The sequence below is a fragment of the Notolepis coatsorum genome (assembly GCF_963971535.1).
Source record: "Notolepis coatsorum genome assembly, chromosome: 5".
NCBI classification, from domain to species: Eukaryota; Metazoa; Chordata; class Actinopteri; order Aulopiformes; family Paralepididae; genus Notolepis; species Notolepis coatsorum.
In genome coordinates this window covers 169211279-169232768 of record NC_140169.1, presented here as the reverse complement: position 1 = coordinate 169232768, position 21490 = coordinate 169211279, and the positions used below count along the sequence as shown (strand labels likewise).

Here is a 21490-nt window from a genome sequence, read left to right as displayed (position 1 = left end):
CTGATGTGTGTTGGTAGTGTGTTCCATAGTTTTGGGGCATAGTTGGCAAATGCCATACTTCCTATCCTTTTTTGGTTTCTGGGCGTGTCTAGTAAACCTGTAGTGGATGACCGTAGCGTTCTTGAGGGCAGATAACTAACTAGGGAATTTGCTATGTATTTTGGGCCTTGCTCATTAAGAGCTTTATATGTTAGGAAAAGGACCTTAAAATCAATTCTATGAGTTATTGGAAGCCAGTGCAGAGTGGCCAGGACTGGAGTGATATGTTCTCTTCTCCTTGTATGAGTTAGTAATCGAGCTGCAGAGTTTTGGATAAGCTGAAGCTTCCCAATGGTTGCTTTGGGAAGACCAGTGAACAGTGCATTACAATAGTCAAGCCGACTTGATACAAAAGCATGAATAAGTTTCTCTGCATCCTTTTTATTTACGAAAGGTCTTACTTTCGCTATGTTTCTTAGGTGGAAGAATGACGTTTTCATGGCCTTATTTATATGAGACTTAAAGGTCAGGTCTGAGTCCAAGATGACACCTAGGCTTGTAACCTCAGTCTTTACATAGGATGACAGACTCCCCAGGTTTTTACAAAGCACTTCCCTTTTCGCTTTTGGGCCGATCAATAGGATTTCGGTCTTGCTTTCGTTTAATTTTAGGAAGTTATTGTTCATCCACTTGTTTATTGCTAACAGACAATTTGTAATGGACTGTATGGCTGTAGTGTTATTTGGTTCTGCGGAGATATATAGTTGTGTATCATCAGCATAACTATGGAAGCATACATTGTGGTCTCGAATGATGTCCCCGAGGGGCAGCATATATAGTGAGAAGAGTAATGGACCAAGGCAGCTTCCTTGTGCGACTCCAAAATTGCTGTTATGTTCCTCGGATACATTGTCTCCAAGCTTAACATAGAACCTTCTCCCCTTAATGTATGTTATGAGCCAATTTAGTACATGATCGGAAAAGCCAACCAGTCTTTCTAGACGACTGATCAAGATATTATGGTCAATCGTATCGAACGCTGCACTAAGGTCCAATAGGACAAGAATTGAGACTTTGCCAGCATCGGAGTTTAGCCTGAGGTCGCTAACTATTTTGGTAAGGGCAGTTTCAGTGCTGTGATTTGTTCTGAAACCTGATTGTAGTTCCTCCATGATGTTATTATCTTTGAGAAAGGAGTTTATTTGTACTGAGACTATCTTTTCTAATATCTTGCTGATAAATGGAAGGTTCGATATTGGCCTATAGCTTTTTAGTTCGTTTACATCTAAGTTTGTTTTCTTTAGTAGTGGTTTTACTACAGCTGTTTTAAATGCATCTGGAAAAGTGCCTGTTTGAAGAGACATATTTATGATTTCAAGGACATGATTTGAGACACTATCAAACACCCGCTTGAGAAATGCTGTTGGTATAGGATCGAGGCAGGAGGTGGCGGAATTACACTCAGAGACAATCTTACAGAGGTCAGGTAATGTAATACATGTGAATTCCCCCATAGTTATCTCAGGTGGGGTTTCACTCATAGCCAGATCCATATCAGCGGTAATGCTTGCTCTAATCAATGATATTTTTTCATTAAAGAAAACTGCGAACTCTTCACATTTTGTGGCTGATTGCTGCGGTATATGGGGGGGTGGTATGTTAATCAGCCGGTCAATGGTGGAAAAAAGTACCCTGGAGTTACCCATATTTTCTGAGATCATTTTGGAAAAATATTCCTTTCTCGCAAGTTGTATTGCCTTATTGTATGCGCCCATGGCGTCTTTGTATAAATTAAAGTGAGCTGTGAGTTTGAGTTTCCTCCATTTTCGCTCGGCTATCCTACATTTTCTCTTGTTATCTTTAACATTGGTTTTATTTAGCCATGGAGAGATTCTATCAGTTTTTACCTTTTTAACCTTTAGAGGGGCAACAGTATCTAACACAGTTGACAAGGTGCTGTGGAAGTTTTGCACTTGCTGATTTAAGGAGGATTCACTGCATTGGTCGTATGATTTCTGTGAGGTTTTGCCCGCTGCTCACTACCTTTTCTCTGTTTCTTTAAGCCTATACTGTTTATTTTCCCTTCTCACTCACTCTCTCTAGCCCCCACCCTCTCGTTCCTTACCCTTAGTGGCCACACCTGTTCGATATTCTATTATCTCTCGCACCTGTGGTGGCAGGCTAATTAGTCCCCCTGTGGGCTTTAAATACCAGGGCGCTTCCCCTCGTTTTGGCGTGGGGTCGTGTTGTATACTTGCCGAGTCATTTTCTCTAAACATCTAGACTCTTTCGGGAGATCCTCTGTCTGCCTATGCTGTTCCATTCTCCGGCGTCGAGATGTTTGCTCCAGCCTTCGCCAGCTGTCGCCGTTGCCTGTGGGGGAGACTGGTCTGCGCTCCCTGTACTTCCACGGGAGGCACCCCAGCGTTCCACTGCAGACCCCCGCGCAGCTGTTCGTCCTGACGCACATCCAGACCAGCGCAGACACTCTCCAGTCCTCAGCGCGCAACGCGCATCTTCCAAGGACGCTCGAGCTTGGCACGCTCTCCAGACCAGCACGCAACGCGCATCTTCCAAGAACCCTCGAGCTTGGCACGCTCTCCAGACCAGCGCGCAACGCGCATCTTCCAAGGACGCTCGAGCTTGGCACGCTCTCCAGACCAGCGCGCAACGCGCATCTTCCAAGAACCCTCGAGCTTGGCACGCTCTCCAGACCAGCGCGCAACGCGCATCTTCCAAGGACGCTCGAGCTTGGCACGCTCTCCAGACCAGCGCGCAACGCGCATCTTCTAGACCTTCGTGCTTGGCACACTCCTCCTCGCAGACGCACCCCGACGCGTCTCTCGGTTCCGGTGCGCACTCAAGCAGTGGCGCACCACTCTGTTCCTCGGCTCTGACAGTCGGCTACCCGGTGACGACACCTTCGCCACCGCCGCCTGTTCCAGCACCACTCTGTTCCTCGGCTCCGACAGTCGGCTACCCGGTGACGACACCTTCGCCACCGCCGCCTGTTCCAGCACCACTCTGTCCTCGGCTCCGACAGTCGGCTACCCGGTGACGACACCTTCGCCACCGCCGCCTGTTCCAGCACCACTCTGTCCTCGGCTCGGACTGCCGGCTCCCCGGTGGCGATACCCTCGCCACCGCCATCGCCACCGCCGTTGTTCCAGCGCTCTGTTCCTCGGCTCGGACAGCCAGCCACCCGGTGGCGATGCCCTCGCCCCGTTGCTGTCCCCTTACCATTACGCATACGCCGGGGTGAGTTTTGATTGTGATGTCACTCACCCAGCGTAGTGCCCTTGCCCCCGTTCCCGCTGCTGTCCCCTTACCCTTTACGCATACGCCTGGGTGAGTTTTGATTGTGATGTCACTCACTCAGCGTAATGCCCCTTGCCCCCTTCCCGCTGCGTTTCCTGTACCTTTACGCATACGCCTGGGTGAGTTTAGATTGTGATGTCACTCTCCCAGCGTATTGCCTCTGTTTTTGGTTCTCACTTAGAATAGTATTTTTGGACTTTACATCTCCCCCTGTGTGTTTGTCACACGAAGATATTATTACTTTGTTCACTTTGTTATTTGGACTGTTCTGCACCTGCTCTGTTTTTTCCCCTTTTGTGCATTAACTATCTCCTCTGTCCTGCAGAGCGGCCCAGATGATTTCCACCAGTCCTCCCAGTTCCTCCCTGTTTCCCAGCCCGCCTCCGCGGGCCTCAGTCCCCTCTGTTCCCTAGTTCTCCCCTTTCTAGTTCCACCTAGTTCCTGGTCCCAAGTTCTCCCCTTCTAGTTCCACCTAGTTCCTGTTCCCTAGTTCTCCCCTTTCTAGTTCCACCTAGTTCCTTGTCCCTAGTTCCCCTAGTCCCCGTTTCTCCTGTTCCCTAGCTCTCCTAGTCCCTAGTCCTCTCTCCCTAGTTCTCCTTGTCCCTGGTTTACCTAGTCTCTAGTTCCTCTGTCCCAAGGCGTTCCCTTAACCTTCCCTTGACGTTCCCTTTTCCTGCCCGCCTCTTAAAGGCACCTTTCCTTCCCCTCATATTATATTCCTGTATTTGTGATTCTCCCTTAAAGGGACAGTGCCCTTTTCCCTGTATTTCCCTGTTGTTCAATAAATATCTGTTTCTTGGCAAACCATCATACCTGTCTTGTGTTGTGCGATTGGGGTCGGTTACAAACCATAACAGTACGACCCCACCAAGATCGACGACCCCAGCCAGCACAGACGGTGTATGTTGAGTTTGCCTTTTTTTTTCTTGTTCCCTCTAGCTCCCCTGTTAGCCCTGTTAGCTCCCCTGTTAGCTTGTTAGTCTCCCCTCTAGCTCCCCTGTTAGCCCTGTTAGCTTCCCTGTTAGCCCAGTTTAGCTTCCTTGTTAGTCCTGTTTAGCTCCCTTGTTAGCCTGTTACTCCCCTGTTTAGCCCAGTTTAGCTTCCCTGTTTAGCTTGTTAGTCTCCCCGGTTAGCTCCCCTGTTTGCTTCCCGTTTTGCCCTGTTTGACCCCCCTGTAGCTAGCCTTGCCCTGGCAGCTAACCCAGTTTCCCTCTGCATGGCCCCGGTCTGCTAGCTTGGCCCCGGCTGTTAGCTAGGCCCTGTAGCTAGCCAGGCCCAAGCAGCTAACCCGGTCCCTCTGCATGGCCTCCACTTTTTTGTGTAGTTTCTCCCACTGCTAGGACTGCCCTTCAGCTAGCAAGGTCAGTATTCCCACAGCTAGGACTGTCCTTCCAGCTAGCTTGTTCTCTCATGCTGGTCCAGCCCTGTCTGCCAGCCTAGCTCCGGCAGCTAGCGCAGCCTCTATGTAGATGTAGCAGTACAGCTAGCATAGGCCCTGTAGCTATCAGTGCCCTGGCAGCTACCCTTTCCCTCTGCTAGCCTGGCTCCGGCAGCTTGCGCAGCCTCTATGTTGATGTAGCAGTACAGCTAGCATAGGCCCTGTAGCTATCAGTGCCCTGGCAGCAACCTTCCCTCTGCTAGCCCTTTCCCGGTGCTACCATGGTTACCCCTTTGCTACCCTGCTTGCCCCTCGGTTCCTCTAGACCAGTTCTCTAGACCAGTTCTCTAAACCAGTTCTCTAAACCAGTTCTCTAGACCAGTTCTCTAGCCCAGTTCTCTAGACCAGTTCTCTAGACCAGTTCTCTAGACCAGTTCCTCTAGACTAGTTCTCTAGACCCAGTTCCTCTAGACCAGTTCCTCTAGACCAGTTCCCCCAGTTACCCCTCGGCGACCCTGTTTCTTTTGCTAGCCCCACTCTTGTGGTGGCTTCCCCTGCTGGCTTGGCCAGTACCTCTTGTTTTGCCCCCTGCCACTCTGTCTGTATTTGTTTTGGGTCGCCGGGTGGCTCCCGTTGGAGGGGGGGATACTGTGAGGTTTTGCCCGCTGCTCACTACCTTTTCTCTGTTTCTTTAAGCCTATACTGTTTATTTTCCCTTCTCACTCACTCTCTCTAGCCCCCACCCTCTCGTTCCTTACCCTTAGTGGCCACACCTGTTCGATATTCTATTATCTCTCGCACCTGTGGTGGCAGGCTAATTAGTCCCCCTGTGGGCTTTAAATACCAGGGCGCTTCCCCTCGTTTTGGCGTGGGGTCGTGTTGTATACTTGCCGAGTCATTTTCTCTAAACATCTAGACTCTTTCGGGAGATCCTCTGTCTGCCTATGCTGTTCCATTCTCCGGCGTCGAGATGTTTGCTCCAGCCTTCGCCAGCTGTCGCCGTTGCCTGTGGGGGAGACTGGTCTGCGCTCCCTGTACTTCCACGGGAGGCACCCCAGCGTTCCACTGCAGACCCCCGCGCAGCTGTTCGTCCTGACGCACATCCAGACCAGCGCAGACACTCTCCAGTCCTCAGCGCGCAACGCGCATCTTCCAAGGACGCTCGAGCTTGGCACGCTCTCCAGACCAGCGCGCAACGCGCATCTTCCAAGAACCCTCGAGCTTGGCACGCTCTCCAGACCAGCGCGCAACGCGCATCTTCCAAGGACGCTCGAGCTTGGCACGCTCTCCAGACCAGCGCGCAACGCGCATCTTCCAAGAACCCTCGAGCTTGGCACGCTCTCCAGACCAGCGCGCAACGCGCATCTTCCAAGGACGCTCGAGCTTGGCACGCTCTCCAGACCAGCGCGCAACGCGCATCTTCTAGACCTTCGTGCTTGGCACACTCCTCCTCGCAGACGCACCCCGACGCGTCTCTCGGTTCCGGTGCGCACTCAAGCAGTGGCGCACCACTCTGTTCCTCGGCTCCGACAGTCGGCTACCCGGTGACGACACCTTCGCCACCGCCGCCTGTTCCAGCACCACTCTGTTCCTCGGCTCCGACAGTCGGCTACCCGGTGATGACACCTTCGCCACCGCCGCCTGTTCCAGCACCACTCTGTCCTCGGCTCCGACAGTCGGCTACCCGGTGACGACACCTTCGCCACCGCCGCCTGTTCCAGCACCACTCTGTCCTCGGCTCGGACTGCCGGCTCCCCGGTGGCGATACCCTCGCCACCGCCATCGCCACCGCCGTTGTTCCAGCGCTCTGTTCCTCGGCTCGGACAGCCAGCCACCCGGTGGCGATGCCCTCGCCCCGTTGCTGTCCCCTTACCATTACGCATACGCCGGGGTGAGTTTTGATTGTGATGTCACTCACCCAGCGTAGTGCCCTTGCCCCCGTTCCCGCTGCTGTCCCCTTACCCTTTACGCATACGCCTGGGTGAGTTTTGATTGTGATGTCACTCACTCAGCGTAATGCCCCTTGCCCCCTTCCCGCTGCGTTTCCTGTACCTTTACGCATACGCCTGGGTGAGTTTAGATTGTGATGTCACTCTCCCAGCGTATTGCCTCTGTTTTTGGTTCTCACTTAGAATAGTATTTTTGGACTTTACATCTCCCCCTGTGTGTTTGTCACACGAAGATATTATTACTTTGTTCACTTTGTTATTTGGACTGTTCTGCACCTGCTCTGTTTTTTCCCCTTTTGTGCATTAACTATCTCCTCTGTCCTGCAGAGCGGCCCAGATGATTTCCACCAGTCCTCCCAGTTCCTCCCTGTTTCCCAGCCCGCCTCCGCGGGCCTCAGTCCCCTCTGTTCCCTAGTTCTCCCCTTTCTAGTTCCACCTAGTTCCTGGTCCCAAGTTCTCCCCTTCTAGTTCCACCTAGTTCCTGTTCCCTAGTTCTCCCCTTTCTAGTTCCACCTAGTTCCTTGTCCCTAGTTCCCCTAGTCCCCGTTTCTCCTGTTCCCTAGCTCTCCTAGTCCCTAGTCCTCTCTCCCTAGTTCTCCTTGTCCCTGGTTTACCTAGTCTCTAGTTCCTCTGTCCCAAGGCGTTCCCTTAACCTTCCCTTGACGTTCCCTTTTCCTGCCCGCCTCTTAAAGGCACCTTTCCTTCCCCTCATATTATATTCCTGTATTTGTGATTCTCCCTTAAAGGGACAGTGCCCTTTTCCCTGTATTTCCCTGTTGTTCAATAAATATCTGTTTCTTGGCAAACCATCATACCTGTCTTGTGTTGTGCGATTGGGGTCGGTTACAAACCATAACAATTTCATCATACTAGAGAATTTTGCTTCAGCTCTAGCGTCCAGAAGCCTTCTGTGAACTAGGAATTCGCTTCTGGTCTTATGTAATATTAGGCTTGTACCATAGAACACACAATAATGGTCAGAAATTGGAATTTGTTTTACTGATATATTCTCAATGTTTAGCCCTGTTGTTATTAGTAGGTCCAGAGTGTTGCCATGTTGGTGGGTGGCCTCGTGAACATGTTGCATCAGTCCAAAACTGTCCAGTAGGTTCAGAAACTCACAACCCCTGGGGTCATCCTTTTTGTTGATATGAATATTTAGATCTCCATTAAGAATGATTCTATCATACCTGGTAATGCAGATCGATATGAGTTCTGAAAATTCCTGTATGAAGAGTGGCGAGTACCTTGGTGGTCGATACAATGTCACACATATTACTGGCATTTCTGTTTTCAATACAATAGCAAGGTATTCAAATGATAAAAATGTTCCCAGGTCAATATCATTGCACACAAATTGAGTGGAGATGATTGCTGCTATTCCTCCTCCCCTCCCACTCTGTCTGTTTGATTGATAGAATTTAAAATTGGAAGGGCAGGTCTCAATCAGTGTTGCTACACCAGTGATATTGTCTAACCATGTCTCTACTAAAAACATACAATGTACACCATGTTTTACTATGAGTTCATTTATCAGAAATGATTTTTGTTTCAGCGCTCTAACGTTGAACAGTGCTAGTTTTAGCTGTACGGGTTCTGTAGTGGGGTGTGAGATAGTCTGTGGTTGAACACTGATATTGATAAGGTTAGATTTACATATGGGACGTGATAATGAGTAATTGATTAGTCTTTTGGTGATCAGAATCGGGATGACACTCAACGTGTTTTTTTGTAGTTTAGGCTGCTTCTGTATATAGTCTACAGAGCTAGATATGGTTGGTTGTCAGGCCAGTGATGCTATACTTTGTATGACGTTATGTATTAGCACATTTACCCCTGATATGTTTGGATGGATGCCATCGGGTCTGTAATGGTCTTTCCTGGACCAGAGCAAATCAAAGTTATTTATATAGCAAAGTCCTATAGTAGTACAGTGGGTCTGTAGCCATTTGTGCAACCAGAACAGACGGCTAAATCGCTCAGATCCACGACCTATGGATGGAATGGGGCCAGACACAATGCATATTTTACCCAGGCTTTCAATAGTGAGTATTAGTGATTCAAAGTCAGATTGGAGTTTAACGGATTGTCTAGCCATTACGTCATTTGCTCCGATATGAATAATAACGGTGTGGGCGGACGGATATCTCTCGATGATTTCGGGAGTACACTCCAGTAAGTCAGTAACTTTTAAACCGGAAAAACAATACGTAATGCCGTGTGGTATTTGCAAAAACCTGGTGATGGAATCTCCGATGAGTAGGATCTCTGGCTGTTCCTGGATGCATTCCCCGTCGTAGATGGCCAGGTTTCTATGGTGAAAAGCCGCAGGAGTAGCGTCTGCATTGCTGGCGGAGTTAGACGGTTGGTCGGGCAGCAGCGCCGTGAGGAGGGGCTCATTCACAGCGGCATTTCCATCGATGACATTCGCCGTTTGAATGATCATCCTGGTATGGGCTGCAGAGCACCGCAGACGAGGGCGTTTAAACTTTGGGGAGTCGGACCCATCGCGTGAGTCTGGGGAGCTTGGCGATGCGAGAGCAAACAGGGCAGAGCGCTTTCTGCTCCGGGGCGCAGATATACTTCCATGGTTGAGTTGTGAGCTGGAGAGGGCCGCCGTCCTGGTAGCTTCGCTTGGAGCCTGGCTAGTAGCTAGGCTAGTAGCTATCATCGGATAGTCTTTGAGCAAAGCTACACTACTAGCAGCAGGAGACGGAAGCGAAGGAGAGCCAAGGAGGCTGGAATCACTACAAAGAGGATTGAATCGGTTTGATAGTTGAGGTGATTCAAAGGGATCATATAGAGGAAGGGAGAGCTTCCGTCGGCCCCTCACCACTGTCGCCCAGGAGGGACTACCGGTGCGGCCTGCGTCCGCTTTTTCCATGCTAGCCAGCTTGGACATTAGCTCCGTTTGACGCTTGAGAAGATCCACTACTAGTATCTCGATGTTCTTCAGTTCCGTTCGCATCTCTGCGACATCTGATGTTGGAGCCATTTCCTCGGGGGAGCTCAGCACTGTGAGTACTGTAGCGTGTAGCTGTAGCTATGGCAACAACAAGCGCCGATAGCTTTAGGTCACGTCCAGTAAAAAGTCACATAAAACCAATAAATCCAACAGTATAAACGATAAGAGCAAAAGTCACAGTGATCAGTTAAGATCACTGGTTAAAAGATGGTAAAAAGAAAGAAAACAGTCTAAAGTTTGAAAGTTTGGGAGGTCCGCAAAAACACGTCCGTTCAGTAGTAAGTAACCGGAGTGTAGTGGATCCAACCAACTAACACACAGGAATGCAGGAGAGGAGGGGTTTGTCACAAGGAAAGATGAAATTACATACCTAGGTTTCATGTCTATCTATATCTCCCTCTCTCTCCCTCCATCTCTCCTCTGTATCTCCCTCTTTCTTTCTCTTCCTCTATCTCCCCCTCTCTATCTCCCCCCCCCCCCCCCTCTCTCTCTCTCTCTCTCTCTCTCTCTCTCTCTCTCTCTCTCTCTCTCTCTCTCTCTCTCTCTCTCTATCTCTCTCTCTCTCTCTCTCTCTGTTGTGGGTGTGGGTTTCTTTCTTTCTTTCTTTCTTTCTTTCTTTCTTTCTTTCTTTCTTTCTTTCTTTCTTTCTTTCTTTCTTTCTTTCTTTCTTTCTTTCTTTCTTTCTTTCTTTCTTTCTTTCTCTCTCTTTCTATTATATTACTATTATATATCTATCTAAATATCTAATCTAATATCTAAACCATCTAGTGTGTGTATGCATGGCATCAAATCAAAGTGTGTGTTGCTGTAGGCTTGCCTGTATTGATCAGTCACACTATACCCCCATTCAGCCATAATTGTTCCCTGCTGGGCCTTTGTTTCATGGTGTGAATTAGTCATTGACATTGACATTGACATCACATTGCATTCTGGGAAGGAGTGTAGTTCCCTTATCATTAGCTGAATTCACTGAATTCTCTTCAGAGGCTCCTGCTGCAAATTGGTAATGACTGTACCAGAATGTTTGATAGGACATTGATTGAAAACTATCGTCTCAAATTTGACAATTGATGGCTTATTTTGAAGGTATGAATCTGTAATTTTACATTATGTAACAAAAAAAAATATATTCTGTATCCACAACTCTACCTTTTGGTATCGTATGTTAGTGTTAGGGATGCACCGATCCGACTTTTTCAGTCCCGATACCGATACTTGGGTTTGGGTATTGGCCAATACCGATACCGATCCGATACCCATTGTCCAAATATTTTTTCCCAAAAAGTTAAAAGAAATTTTAGATTACCACCCACCGGCTTCCCTCCCGCTGACACTGCCAATTGTGTCAGTATGGACGACCGGCCAAGCCGGAGGCACCGCTGACAGCTGGATTCAGCTGGTGTCTCTGCGGTGGTAGACAGACGCTTAGTCCGCTGTGCTACCCGGCCGCCTGAATAAAAACACATTATCATGGTTTACTTTCCACTAGATAGATAAGAGCGGTAAGATCGATGCATCGCCTTTAGCTTTGCTTTCCCAGAGTTCTGAGCGCGTTCAAACGGGCAGCCCGGGGGGGGACAAAAAGTGTACATCCACAACAGAACACTGTAGTCCTTGTCTGTGTGTTTTTCTGATACTTGCTTTTTCTCTCAGACCAACGCGTTGTCTTGGAACTAGCTTGCGAGAAAGAAAATATATCCCAAGACATCACACTGGTCTGAGAGAAGAAGCAAGCATTGCAAATACATTTGGACCGCAGTGTTCAGTTGTGGCAAACCTTTGGTTTGCATGTTGTGGTGTGGATTAAACCTTTTATTGTTCCCAGACCTCCTGCCTGTCTGAAGCTGCCCCGGCTAGCTCAGAACCCTGGCCAGAACTTCCACCACAGGTCTCAGTAAGTATCCACTTTTTCTCCTTATTTTTTCTATTTTTCTCCGATCCCAATTTCGCCTCACCAATTCTCCCTTCAATTCTCCACTCCCATGTCTTGAACGTTGCTAGACCATGCCTCCCACTGGCCGGCTGCAATGTGGACCAAGCCTTGCATCACGTGTCCCCTCCGGTACACGAGGAGGCAGCCGTCGCATCTTTTCACCTGAACAGCGCAATCTCTCAGTGGCGAGGAGTAACGTGTGGGAGGCTCACACTGCCCCCGATACTTCCTGATTGTGCTGTACAGGTGTCACCCAACCGACCTGTAGGAGTCGCTGTTCACAACGTCCAATCCCCACCCACCGGCTTTCCCACCCCCTAACACTTGCCAATTGTGTTAGTATGAACGACCGGCCAAGCCGGTAGCAACGCCGAGAGCTGGGCTCGAACCCAGCATATCCTGTGTTAGTGGCGAGCGCCTTGCCCACTGCGCCACTTAACTGCCCATTATACGCATCAATTATAAGTATTTCATCAATCAAAGGAACTATAGTGTCTTACCGCAGATGGGACCTTCGTCTGAGCGGTCGGGGCAGTCCACTTTGCCGTTACAGATCTTATCAGGCGTGAGGCAGACAGACGTGTCGTTGGCACAGGGATACTTGGGCGGTTTACAGACGGCCGACTCACAGGATTCCTCGTCGGAGCGGTCCTCGCAGTCAATGTCGCCATCACACACCCAGCTCTTGGTGATGCACTTGCCTGCCGGTGCACAGTGTGTGGAAGTGGGCAGACATTAGATAGATATCACTCAAAGATATTGACGAGAATCAATGATGTCACTGCATAGACACTGCATGCCACTCAGAGACAGCAAACACCGTTGGTACTGTACTTTCCAAAAATTCCAACTTGCTAGATGGACCCCTATGGTTTAGCTATCCCCCTCATGCTGGGAGCCACAACACAGTCTCATCAAAAAATGTAAATAAAGTACTAATCGGTACGTATCTTCTGGCATAGCCATAAGTAATATATTGACGTATTATATCTGCAACCAAAACAAACACAGCAACCAGGAGTTGAACCAACAATCATTGCAGTCACGGGTGAGTGCTCTCACAGCTATCTAACTATGATTATAATTATAATTGAGGTTCGTTTTTTAATTTTTATTTATTTTTTTATCTTTTTCCCCCTCCTTTTCCCTCAGTTTTTCTCCCATCCCAATGTTAGTCGTTATGCCAATTCCCAATCCCCTTTCTGGTCGCTGCACACTTACCCCCTACGGTCAGTCTGGAGAGTGGAGGCTATCACATGCTTCCTCCGACACACGTCTAGCCAATCAACCGCTTCTTTTCACCTGGCAGCGCGGACTCTCACTGAGAGAGTGTAACGTGTGGAAGGATCACACTACCCCCCTTAGATCCTTTCCTCGCTGAGCAGGCGCCCCGACCGAACTGTAGGAGTCGCTGTTTACAATGACCAGGACCCACCCACCAGCTTTCCCACCCCTAACACTGCCAATTGTGTTAGTATGAACGACCAGCCAAGCTGGCAGCAATGCCGAGAGCTGGGCTCGAACCCAGCATCTCCTGCACTAGTGGCGAGCACCTTGCCCACTGCGCCACTTAGCCGCCCAATTGAGGTTTGTTTTAACATTTGCATAACAGTTATGGTTAAGACATAACAGTTATGGTTAAGACATAACAGTTATGGTTAAGACACAACAGTTATGGTTAAGACTTATGGTTAACACATAACAGTTATGGTTAAGACACAACAGTTATGGTTAAGATATAACGGTTAGGGTTGAGGTTAGAGTTAGATCCCCAGCAGGGGAACTTTTCTGAAAGCGTAAAAAGAAAATTTTATATATAATATGTGTACTTATTTGTAATACATACACATGTTAAATGTTGTATACAATATGTAAATATATTACTCACGGCGATAACATGTACATTATTAACCTTTTTCCCTGTGGTCGATTAGTACTTTATTTACATGTTTTAAGCGAGATCGGGCTGCAGGATCAGACTACTCAATATTTTCCTTGATCTTTCATGATGGTCACCATGTCAGATTAGGCTATCCTATAGCAACATCGATTCTTGCTGTGGTCAGGAGCAGGGCGCACTATACATTTGTCCCCGAAATATCACTGTCATTTTTCACAATCTGGCATGAAGTTGACCAGATAACGAATGGTTTTGTTGACCAGAGATTGAGGAGGAAGGGATTAGTTGACCAGATATTGAGGATGAAGGGTTTAGTTGACCAGGTATTGAGGAGGAAGGGATTAGTTGGGCAGGGATTGATGAGGAAGGGTTTAGTTGACCAGGGATTGATGATGAAGGGTTTAGTTAGCCAGGGATTGAGGAGGAATGGTTTAGTTAGCCAGGGTTTGAGGAGGAAGGGTTTAGTTAGCCATGGTTTGAGGAGGAAGGGTTTAGTTGGTCAGATATTGAGGAGGAAGGGTTTAGTTGGTCAGATATTGAGGAGGAAGGGTTTAGTTGACCAGGAATTGAGGAGAAAGGGATTAGTTGACCAGGGATTGAGGAGGAATGGTTTAGTTGACCAGGGATTGAGGAGGAAGGGTTTAGTTGACCAGGGATTGAGGAAGGGTTTCGTTGACCAGGGGATGGGAGGAAGGGTTTGGTTTTGTACATCTCCTTTTGAGAATTAGACTATTAATCCAGAATTTCAAAACGGATTCATATGCTGCAGCTTCCCAAAACGAAAATGTATTGTTGTACTGTCCCTGGTAATGCATCATTTTGCACATTATCTTGTTGATTCTATTATTGTCGTGCTGAACATCAACATGGTGCCTTTCAACTATTTTTAGAAGTTGAATGTGGAAAAATAATGAGATGGGTAGGCTATAGGTAAATACTGTATGGTGCAGGAACAATAGCCACAATCTGGCAATCTGGTCAGATGCAGAAGGAATTGTATGGGGAGACCAGATATCACATTTGTTTTCTTTCTGTCCGAAAATAAATCATCTTTAAAAAATGCTCACATCCTTACAGCCTCCAATTGCCTCATATGCCAGTGTCTCCAAAATATTGCATTTTGTTTCCAAAATGTCTTATCTAACAAATTCATCATGCATAAGAACGATAATTAAATATTGATACCCTGCTTTAGCCTGGTATCTGATACCAGTATCTGTGTGTCTGTGGGCACAGTCACTAAATGCATCACACTGTGGCTGTTCTATTCTTTATTGAATCTACTATTGATCTGTTGAATCTACTATTGATCTGTCATGGGCCTACATCAGATAATCGGTGATAGGATGACAGAGGATGCCTGCTTGATAACCCCAGTGACCCCTCTCTATCTCTCTCTCTCTCTCTCTCTCTCTCTCTCTCTCTCTCTCTCTCTCTCTCTCTCTCTCTCTCTCTCTCTCTCTCTCTCTCTCTCTCTCTCTCTCTCTCTCTCTCTCTCTCTCTCTCTCTCTCTCTCTCTCTCTCTCTCTCTCTCTCTCTCTCTCTCTCTCTCTCTCTCTCTCTCTCTCTCTCTCTCTCTCTCTCTCTCTCTCTCTTTGATTATTATAATTCATTATAATAATTTTTTAATTACTTTTCTGGGGTTCAAATTTCCCTCCCAAAACGAGTACAGCTTTATACTCGTTGGTGTTCTAGGTCACCTAGTTAGAGTCTACATGGTTTCCCTTTACTGTGTTTTGCCATAATGGACCTGCTGTAATGATGAATATAGTTAGGACTGTCTGACTCTTAACTTCTAAACACTGCATGGACGCAGTGCTCTTCTTCTTCTTCTTCTTCTTCTTCTTCTTCTTCTTCTTCTTCTTCTTCTTCTTCTTCTTCTTCTTCTTCTTCTTCTTCTTCTTCTTCTTCTTCTTCTTCTTCTTCTTCTTCTTCTTCTTCTTCTTCTTCTTCTCATGTTATATTCAAAAAGTATTTATTGCCTGTGTACCCCTCCCCCATGCTGCTATGACGCCTGAAATTCCCCAAGGGGATTAATAAAGGAACACTTGACTTGACTTGAATTGACTTGATTTCCACGCAACTCTACTGGAACTCGTCTCGCAATTAAGGGCATTTCACGAGGACAAATCCGCACATCTCGTTCCCACGTGTCCTCTGTGCCGTGCGTTTGAGAAATGTTGCGCTACTGAGGACGGGTTTTCACCCTTGGAATGTACTGTACCATGAAATGAGATATGGTGGTGAAAGAAATACAAGAAAAAAGGAGTAAAATCCTCTCTTCCTCTGGAAGCCCCATGAACCACAACTGAGAGTTGTCTGCAGTTCCGCACTAAACGCTTCATGTGAAGATACATACGGGATCAATACGCCCTCCACACCAGGGTAATCTGAAATTCCCCTCACTGCAGAGACGAGGCACGTAGAGACAACGCTGCTATGCCTCTATGGATCACAGCGGATGCTCTCTGCCAGGTGAGGTTTGAAATGCAGCACATCCCCATCTTAGACCCATTCCATCAAAGTTGCACTGTGCAGTGATCAGATCCGGTTGGTTTGTGCTTGGTGCTGCATCACTGGGAGCTAGGTTTAACCCTTTCACTACCACTTACAAAGGGTTAACCCTTTCACTACCACACTACAGACGGTTATCCTTTCACTACCACACTACAGAAGGTTATCCATTCACTACCACACTATAGAAGGATAACCTTCTGTAGTGTGGTAGTGAAAGGATAACTGTCTGTAGTGTGGTAGTGAAAGGATAACCGTCTGTAGTGTGGTAGTGAAAGGGTTAAGAGACTGGTGAGGTCCTGGGATTTATTGGTGTTGTATGCGTGTGTTTGTTTGCATGCACGTGTGTGGGTGTGTGAGTGTGCGTGTAAGTGTGTGTGTGTGTTTCTGTAATAATGTCAATTTACAGAGAAAGAATGTTTTGTGTCATGTGTGCTACAGTATGTTTCGACAGGGTTAAGCGGCTACAACATACTGTCATCCCAGCTGTGTGTGCCATCTGGCATCTTACAGTAGTTCATAATTCATACGGTGGAACATATACAGTCTATATAAAATTATGCCGGTATTCACTTATTCAAAAGAGATATGTTCAGGTCAGCATTGAATACTGATGATATTCAAGTGCTTAACTGGTTCCAATAGTAAACAAATAATTCAAACACGCTTTACTCGTCACTGATTTTGTCTATTGACTAATTACATTGTGGTCTGGTCGATTTCAGAGTGGCATTCAGGATGTCAGATACACCTAAAGAAATGCAGATTGATTACTATACAAGCCAGCTCTCCATTGGGTCTGAAAGCGGCAAATTGAGAAATAAACAAATAGCTTGCTGGCAAAAATGTCCATCAATATGAACAATTTGCCTTACTATGTTGATGTGGTGGTGTCTTGTCTCTCATGCCGCAATGAATTCCTGGCGCTGTGATTAAATTAAAGTACAGGAAAAAGTCGATTTCCCCATTTATCAGTCTGCACACTGACAGCCCGTTGCCTTAGTAACAATCAGAATAACAGGCGCGCATGAGCTTTGCGCATGAGCTTTCTGCTGTTAGTACAGAGAGGGGCACAACATCATCCTTTTCCTGGTGAGTCAAATTGACTTCATGGATGACCATTTTCTGCAATCTATTTGTTTATTTCTACTACCCTATGGAGAGGCAGCTTGCTGTATATTAGATGTAGAGAGGTAGATACTGTAATATATAGGTAGATACTGTAATATATATTAGATTAGATATTAGATTATATATTATCATATATCATATTGTAACTATATGTATTGTAGGGCAAATACAACTGAGAGGGCATACATACCCTCATCTGCACCTTGACCTATTTATAGTGCCTACTTGCCCATATGCGCATATGCATACTCAGAGTTAATTATATTGTTATATTGTTACATTGCCTATTTTTATTATATTTGTATTTGTACTTCTCCACTGTACTATCATCATCTGACCTTTATCATGTCTTATATTATCAGATGTACCTGTGCCTCCCCCATGCTGCTATGATGCCTGCATTTCCCCAAGGGGATCAATAAAGGAATATCTTATCTTACATTACATGGGTCTGACGTGTCAGTCTCCTCCTTATGTAGACCTGCCACAGCCTCACAAATATAATGGCTCATTCCCACTGTACTGTATGGGATGGTGCAGTAGGCTTACTGTACAGTACAAACAAAGATCACGTGACGCCGTTGTGTCACGTGAGGTAAAAATTTACGGTACACAGTGTGAGAGACGGTACACAGTGTGAGAAGAGCATTTATGCAGGTGAACACCAGGAAGGTGGCTGGCCCAGATGGAATAACAGGATGCATACTTAAGTCCTGTGCTAACCAGCTAGCCCCTGTGTTCACCACCATATTTAATCGATCCCTGAAGGAGTCAGTGGTCCCTGCCTGCTTCAAGATGTCTACCATTATCCCGGTACCAAAGAAACCCTCCCCAGCAGGTCTCAATGACTACAGACCGGTGGCACTCACCTCTGTGGCCATGAAATGTTTCGAGAGGCTGGTCAAGGATCACATTTGTGCCTCCCTCCCCAGTGATATGGACCCTATGCAATTTGCATACAGGCCAAACAGGTCCACTGACGATGCGGTCTCCCAAGTACTGCACAGCACCCTCTCTCACCTGGACCTTCAGAAGGGGGGCTATGTGAGACTGTTGTTCATTGACTACAGCTCAGCGTTCAACACCATAGTCCCCACCAGACTGGTGGACAAGCTGATCGAGCTAGGTCTGAGCTCCGCTCTGAGCGCCTGGATACTGGACTTTCTGAGTGAAAGGCCCCAGTCGGTCAGGGTGGGGGGTCAGACCTCCAACACCATCACCCTGAGCATCGGGTCCCCCCAGGGCTGTGTTCTGAGCCCCCTGCTGTACTCACTATACACACATGACTGTGTGGCCAAGTTCAGCTCCAACTCCATAGTGAAGTTTGCGGACGCCACAGTGGTGGTGGGGCTGATCTCGGACAACGACGAGAAGGCCTACCGGGAGGAGGTTGAGGTACTGGAACGCTGGTGCCAGGACAACAGCCTGCTCCTGAACATTGGTAAAACCAAGGAGCTGATCGTGGCTTATAGGAGAGGACAGCAGGAGACACACACACCACTGAGGATGAACGGGGCTACCGTGGACAGGGTGAGCAGCTTTAAGTACCTGGGGGTCCACATCGCAGAGGATCTGGCATGGACAACACACATAGACTCAGTCGTAAAAAAGGCGAAGCAACGCCTCTACCATCTGAGACAGTTAAGGAAGTTCAGAGTATCTGGGAAGATACTCCAGTCCTTCTACTCCGGAGCTGTAGAGAGCATCTTGACTGGAAACATCACTGCCTGGTATGGAAACAATACGGCACAGGACAAGAAGGCCCTACAGAGAGTGGTGCGCTCAGCCGAGCGTACCACGGGTATAGCACTACCACCCCTGCAGGTTCTATACAACAAGAGGTGCAAATCCAGAGCCTGCATAATAATGAAAGACCCACACCACCCCAACAACAGCCTGTTCATGCTGCTCAGGTCAGGCAGACGCCTGCGAACACCAGCTGCTAGGACAGAGAGACTTCGGCTCAGCTTCTTCCCCCAGGCCATCAGAGCCCTGAACACTGAACTCTCCACACACAAGCACACATGAGCACACGCACAACACACTCACTGTACACGCTCACACACTAGCAGCCACTTTAACATGAGCAGGCACACACTCATGCTGCACACGCCCACACTTATGGCCACCAAGAAGGGTCACTTTAAAAATAGTATAGTATAACCGGAGATTGTATAAATTAGCATGTACAGAAAGACACTACCAAAGGACCCAGTATGTCCTCCATGCTCTGTAAATAACTTATGTGCATATACTGATATGCCCTAACATGTTACTTGTTTATTGCACAATGTTACTTGTTTATTGCACAATGTTGATTCTATTATATGTTATTTGCACATCGTTGCGGGCAAGACCACCCGCATTTCATTGTATACTTGTATGCCGTGACAAATAAATCTCTTGACTTGACTTGACTTGACTTGTACCTGGTAGTTTTACCTAGGTGCTGTATTTCCAGTATATAGTGTAGGTAGGAGGAGTTGAGACAATAGAGTGAGGGGTTACTCCAGCATGTTCAGCCACTAGGGCTGAGCCCAAATGTTCTAACCTTCGAACCTTCGTTCATTACGTTGGCATTCGAATTCTAAATCAACATTCGAATATTATTTTTCTTCATATTTTTATTTATGATTATTTTCTTTTTAATATTTTTTTTCTATTAATTCTGTTTAAAGCAATGGTTTTTTTCTTTACAGTTGCAGATAAAGATTAGGCTACACTAATATTATAGTAGTATTAAGAAACTGATGAGTTGATTTAGTGTGAGGTTTGGTCCGCTCCCCGCCACACGCTCCGTTCCTTTAAGGTACTATGTTGATTAATGCATTCCCCGCCACGCGCTCCGTTCCTTTAAGGTGCCGTGTTGATTGGTGCTTTCCCCGCCACACGCTTTTGGAGCAAGTATCAATCTCATCCCGCAGCTGTCACAGCTTGTAATTAGCGCCCCTGAAGGCTTTATATACACAGACCTCCTTACTATCGATGTTGGGTCGTTCTGAAATACACCTGCATATACCTGCCTTCCCCGTCGCTGTTCCTGTTTTTTGCTCTCCAGGACCTTTTGTGGAGAACCGCTGTGGAGAACCTGGTTCCCCGTTCGGAGCTGCGCCTCGTTATCTGCCCGCTTTACGCGTTGCGCTCTGGTGAGTTTTTGGAAACAGTCTTTTTTGGATTATCAGTTTTTTGTGTGTTTGGTGAACACCGAAGATATCCCGTTTTGTTTGTACTGGACTCAGCTAACTTGTGTGTGGTACACCGAAGATCAAGTCACTTGGGATTAATACTGGACTCAGTCACCTCTCTGCCTCTGTGTGTTCGTTGGGCTAACTCTGATTTCTCTCTCTCTCCGTTTCCACCGGGAGTGAAAGCTGGGAGTATCTGCAGAGCCGCTACACATGCCAATTCCTCACCACTATCTACTGGGAGTATCTGCAGAGCCGCTACATCATCACATGCCAGATCCCTGTTTGTTTTGATTGCTGTACTTCATCCATCTTGTGACTCTGTAAATAAATACGCCCTAGCTTTTGGCTAACTCTGAACTTCCTCTCTGTGCCGTTGCGTTTGAGGTCGGTTACAAACCATAACATTACGACCCAACCATGACGACCTCAGCCGACACAGAGAGGGTCAGAACAGCGTTGGCGGTCCAGGTTGAGTTAACCAACGACCACAGCCTACAGCTAGGTGCGGCTGCGGCTGCTGTACAGGAGCTCCGAGACCAGGTCCAGCCTATTCAGGGGTCCCTTGGCGCTCTGGCTAGCCAGCAGGCTATTATTCTCCACCAATTACAAGCGCTGAGTGAAACCGTTAACACCTTGCTTGTAACCCCACTTACTTCAGGAGCCTCGGCCGGAGCATCACCCGCAGCTCTGGCAGGCCCCGCGCCTCCCGATCCCGCACCTCGGGAGCCCCGTCTCTCCGAACCACGGTTGTTCGATGGTAACTTCGAGGATTGTGCCACATTCATCATGCAATGTGAGTTGGTTTTTCGTCATCAACCCAGCCGATTCACTTCAAGGGGAGCCCAAGTGGCTTACATGACTAACTTGCTCTCAGGCCGGGCAGCCCAGTGGGTCACTGCCTCCTGGGCAATGGGGGCTGATTTCTGTTTTTCCTACCCAGACTTCGTGGCTGAGCTCCGCAGGGTTTTCCACCACCCAGCCCGTGGCCAGGACCCTGGAGCCCGGTTGGGCACCTTCCGGCAGGGCAGTGGCGGGGTCACCGACTACGTGCTGGAGTTCAGACTGGCGGCAACGGAGAGCGGTTGGAACGATCAAGCGCTTCGTCTCACCTTCATGAGGGGGCTCAACGACGCTGTCAGGGACCAGCTCGCGACCCGTGAGGAACCTGAGTCCCTCGAGGACCTATTCAGCCTCGCCATTCGCATCGACGGACGCCTCCAGGAGAGAAGACGTGA

At 47.7% G+C, this 21490-nt stretch overlaps 1 protein-coding gene across 1 annotated transcript in view; it reads right to left on the bottom strand.

Moving 5' to 3' along the window:
- lrp1bb (low density lipoprotein receptor-related protein 1Bb) overlaps positions 1 to 21490 on the bottom strand; it is a gene marked incomplete at its 5' end in the record, with an annotated part of 1188884 nt that overhangs the window by 495194 nt on the left and 672200 nt on the right. Inside the window, 1 exon segment of the mRNA XM_084314368.1 lies at positions 12023 to 12223. Coding sequence (XP_084170494.1) covers positions 12023 to 12223 — 201 coding nt within the window.